The sequence below is a fragment of the Amblyomma mixtum genome, chromosome 2 (assembly GCF_055824585.1).
Source record: "Amblyomma mixtum isolate Tamu chromosome 2, ASM5582458v1, whole genome shotgun sequence".
Taxonomy (NCBI): Eukaryota; Metazoa; Arthropoda; class Arachnida; order Ixodida; family Ixodidae; genus Amblyomma; species Amblyomma mixtum.
This window is the reverse complement of record NC_143013.1, coordinates 195453436-195458080: the sequence shown is the minus strand read 5'-3', so window position 1 is coordinate 195458080 and position 4645 is coordinate 195453436. Positions and strand designations below refer to the sequence as shown.

Here is a 4645-nt window from a genome sequence, read left to right as displayed (position 1 = left end):
TTAGCATGTACATCCTTGGTAATTTCAAAAACTTGTGGTTACATGATACACACTGGCACGAAAAAAAGTTGAGAATCCTCAGTTACATATGAGGAAATGCAACATGGGGCAGTGACATAGAAATGATCGCATACAGTGTATTTCAGACACCAAAAAAATAGATGACGCATCCTGGCATCTGAAGAAAATGTACATTAAAACAAAATTACAGTAAAAATTCTTCAGTGTTCGAAAACTTGGCACTATCAACCCCAGAAGCAAACAGTCAATTCAACCATTGTTACAGCAGCAAGCTCAGCAGATTCAGAAAAGCAGGCAACAAACCAATAAACTGCATTAAAAGCAAAAGTTCACTGATTAAATGAAATTGCAGCCCACAGCTGCAAAAAGCTAAAGTCACTGAAATAAATTTGCACAAAGTAAAAATAGCTGCTATTAAGTACTAGAAACGCTCTGCCAATGCACGACAGTGCCATATGTTCTGTGTGTACAGGAACATAACTGAAGGGCTTCATAGACTTGCACAAATGTTTGTGTAAGGTCACGAGGAGAGTGCAGCTGCTCTTATTCATAACTCTCACTCGCCACTTCTGTACAAGGGAGATATGCCCTCTTAAATAGTTCACAGAGGCCTCAAGAAAGAACTATCCTTGTAATGCAAAAAAAGCGGCTGATAGTCTGCCACAGCACATACTACATTCTGTTTCCTGTTCAAAGCATGATTGACACACACATCAGGATTTGCAAAAAAAAAAAAACATTGCAGGTGACAACCCTTGCTTTCATGATTCTATTGAAACCAGTGATAAAAAGTTGTTGTAAATTATGCCAGCTGATGAAAAGAAACCCATCTCCGACATTAAGAGCAGTGTTTAGTTTGAAACAAGGAAATGACCAAGTGCAGTACACAGAGTCTAATTTGTGTTAAGTGCGTAATTGTGTACACTGCATCTGAAAGGGATAACAGCTTGGTCACAGTACAAGGGCCCATAAAAATTCAGGGGGACACTTTGTTGACCTAACGTGCGGTGAGGCGAAAGCCTTAAGCGCGGTCTTGCTGCTTGTGTCACTGATGTGTGGTTAAGATGTTAAGCTTCGCCTCTAAGAGTGGAACGCGACAGCGCCTTGCAACGCTGCCAGGGTGTCCACAGAACACCATCGCCCGTTCGGCTCTACGCCTTGCTCCTCGGTAACTTGGTTTAATGTATCTGTCTCGCATATCTCGGTGGACACCTGAACCTCGCCGTGAGGGAAGGGAGGAAGATTGGAGTGACCGAAGACACCGTATTCACTAGACGCGCCTTTGTTCATTCCCAACCATCGAGGTAGCATGGCAGAGTGGTTAGCGTGCTCGTCTCGCACTCCGGAGAGCTTGGTTCGATTCCCCAACTCGACCCATTTCCTACTCGTTTTTATTTATTTCTCTGCTCTGACTAGAAAAGTAAATTAGGTGAATTAATTAACTAAACTCAGCCCCACCTACTTGGAGCATCACTATACCATCCCTTTAATTGGTTGCATGGTTGCAGTCAAAGTACCACTGGCCCCGTTTGAAATTTGTGCACTGTGACGTCACGACCATTTCGACCAATTGAAAAGCGTGACATTTCTCTCGACAACTGCTGCTTACAACGATGAGGCATTAAAGGCTTCCGCCTTAAAATAAGAGTTTATGATTAACGTAGCAATGCACAGATAATGATTGCGTCATAATAAATAAGAGGCTTCCACGAAGAGCGGGTGATGCCCCAATTATCATCCCTTTTGAAGAATCACCGCACAGCTTAGGTTATGACATCGGCCGCCATGGTAGCTCAGTGGTTGCGGCACTCCGCTGCTGACCCAAAATATGCATGGTCAGTTCCAGCCTTGGCGGTCGCATTTCAGTGGAGTCAGAATTCTAGAGGCCCGCATACATTGCGATGTCAGTGCATGTTAAAGAACCTGTTACTTGAAGATGAATCACCAACAAGCCCAAGCTGCTGTTCTGGAGAAATATGGGAGGGCTTAGTGCTGCAGTAAGCATAGTCTGGCTGATGACCATGGCCCCAACTCCACTCACTGAAACCTATCCAAAAAGCAGCCATTTTTGCCTTCATGAGACAAAAAAAAAACCTCTTTACATTGTACATTTCTGTACACAGGATAAAGCAGCATGTTCCAAAGTTTTGCTACTGCACTGACCTGTTATGCCCGATCAAAACCTGGACTTTTCAATTAGAGGGGACCACAGACGGACACAAGTTTGTGAGAGCACAGCAGACTGCTACTATCTTGTCTAGTGGTGTGAACTTATCTGCATGCCTGGCTGTCACGAAGTTAATTGGCTGAATATCCTTCAAGATTACAAATTTGTTGCGAACTAATCCTATCACACGCTCGACATGAATGCGAACATTCGCCAGCCTTCGAGTGTTTTCGACTTCCATGGCTGAGAGCTGCTTCTTGCCCTTTGTGAAAGCAGGTATGTGTAGTTTTGCACAGTACAAACCTAATATGTCTGCAATGTCAAATCCTCTGTCTGCAAGAACAACATCTCCTTGAGTTAAATTGTCGAGAATGCCGCAGTTTTCGGTTATGTGTTTGTCAGAGACCCTTCCACCCCAGCCTTCAGAAATGAAAGTAATTGCACCTTGTGGAGCAATCCCTACCAGGTATTTCGCAGTGTTGCTGCCCTTGTACTGTGACCAAGTCTCACTCCTAGGCTCAAGTGCAGATGGCCGTTCAATCTTCACTTCAAAGCAGTCAATAATGATGGCTACTTTGCTCCCAAAAGAATCATAAAATGCCTGTGGCATCGTACTCTGCAGTAGCTGCCGTGACGGCCATGCAATTTGCGACCTCAACCGCCAGAATGCCCCATGCAGCCATTTTTCAAATATGCGGCTCACAGTCGAGCATGAAACTCCAAATCTGTATGCAAGATCCTGCAAGGGAAAGCTGCATTTCAACTTCATCATAAAAATAACAAATTCAATAAATTTTTCTAAGCCATTCTGTTGAGTGTGCTTAACAGAAACTTCAACCAATTCAAAAACTGCCCGAAGAGTAACAAAATTTGGCAATCCTGTATAAAATGCAACTTTTCGTGCATCTTGACGCAGTGATGCCTCGGAGATGGCTGCGCTCTTGTTCTTCAAGATTTGAAGCTCTGATGTCAGACGCTGGTTGTCGGCCTCCAGAGCCTCTAGCTGGTGTTTCGTCAGCTCTGTTTGAACAGCAGTTTCTGGAATGATATGAAAATAAAGAGAAATGTGATCGCCTAAGTTAAGCAAATTTCGGCCCAAGTAAAAAAGCAGTCATATCTGCAGGGAGAGAGTAACAAGCCTACCTCTGGTTAGCTTCAAGTCTAATGCACAGCCTGGAACGACAGCTTGGTCGTGTGCGCAGTCGGCCGCTACGGCGTGATGCGGCGCAGGTTGGGCTGCACCATCGTGCTGCATGGCGTCGTCCGGCACGGACACATCACCCCGAAGCTCGTCGTCCAACGGGAGGGCGGTGGCGACTGCTGCGGGTGCGACCACTCTCATCGCTGCGCGTTGGTCGTGTTCGCAGTCGGCCGCTACGACGCGATGCGGCTCAGGATGCGTTGCACCATCGTGCTGCATAGTGTCGTCAGCTTGAAGCTCGTCGTCCAGCTGGAGGACGGCGGCGGCCACTGCTGCGGGTGCGACCACACTCATCGCTGCGCGTTGCTTGGCGCGCTCGTACCGGGCGCTCGCCTCCGCTACGCGCAGCTTGCTGCTGTAACCAAGCTCTAAGCTCGGCGCCCAGTCGGGATTAGTCTCGTCCATGAGACTTGATGGTTTGCCTGAAAGCAACCATACATTCATGATTTGATCGCAATCAATGTCGCGGCATTCCAAAATGAGCTAATGCGGCACCGCCGGCGCAATCAAGTGCGGCAGCACTAAACTAGAGGGAAAAGTTCGCTTGGGAGCAATGATTTCAAAGAGTTACTAGTTCTACTTAATTTCCGCACACGCTCTCGTATTTTCTTACCTGTAATAAAGTGACGACCGCATACACGAACGTTGGCGAGGTTTTCAAATCCTTGCGGTTCAAACGCGCCAGCCAAGCGTTCCGGCGCTTTTCGGACAGCGTCTGTGTGCGCTGGCACTGCCATGAAATAATTTTCGGCAACAGGAACATCCCTGGGGGTGGCTCTGCACTACCTGGCCTTCGTAAGGTCTTGCTTCTGCTGCCGCAGCCAACTACAGCACAATTCGGCATGCTGACGGTCTACAAATTCGCAGCGACGAGGGAATCACACGGCTGCCTGCGTCGGCGTACACCCCAATATGGCGTCCACGTATCCCAGAAGGCCCTGTGAATGGCATCCGGTGACGTCCGTGCAAACTATGTATAGTGATGCTCCAAGTGGGACTGAGCTTAGTTAATTGCTTAATTACCCAATTAGCCTAATTATCTTTTCTAGTCAGGCCATATAAATAAATAAAACCGAGTCGGAAATTGGTCGAGCACGGGAATCGAACCCCGGTCTTCGGCGTGCGAGACGAGCATGCTAGCGACGGTGGCGGTAGCTCTCGCCCCTCACCGCAGCTGGTACACAGCCTGCAGCATTCGCAATGCAGAAACAGTCACCGCAGCAGAGGAGGTTGCCATTGCGCTAGCGCTAGCTGAC

General features: G+C 47.4%; 1 protein-coding gene across 1 annotated transcript; it reads right to left on the bottom strand.

The window, feature by feature from the left end:
• On the bottom strand, positions 1-3475 carry LOC149362043 (uncharacterized). Its single transcript, XM_089572902.1, has 2 exons — positions 3332-3475; positions 1-3226 (listed from the first exon to the last, which is right to left on the bottom strand). The coding sequence occupies exons 1-2, from the start codon at positions 3441-3443 to the stop codon at positions 2214-2216; spliced, it is 1125 nt and encodes a 374-aa protein (XP_089429028.1). The 5' UTR covers positions 3444-3475; the 3' UTR covers positions 1-2213.
• Between the last annotated feature and the right edge of the window lie 1170 nt (positions 3476-4645).

What these genes read in the sequence shown, in the direction of transcription:
- LOC149362043 (XM_089572902.1), bottom strand. Translation starts at nt 3,443, where the DNA reads ATGCAGCACGATGGTGCAGCCCAACCTGCGCCGCATCACGCCGTAGCG. An exon ending in AGACTTGAAGCTAACCAGAG is followed by an intron (nt 3,227 to 3,331) that starts GTAGGCTTGTTA and finishes ATATCATTCCAG; the next exon opens with AAACTGCTGTTCAAACAGAG.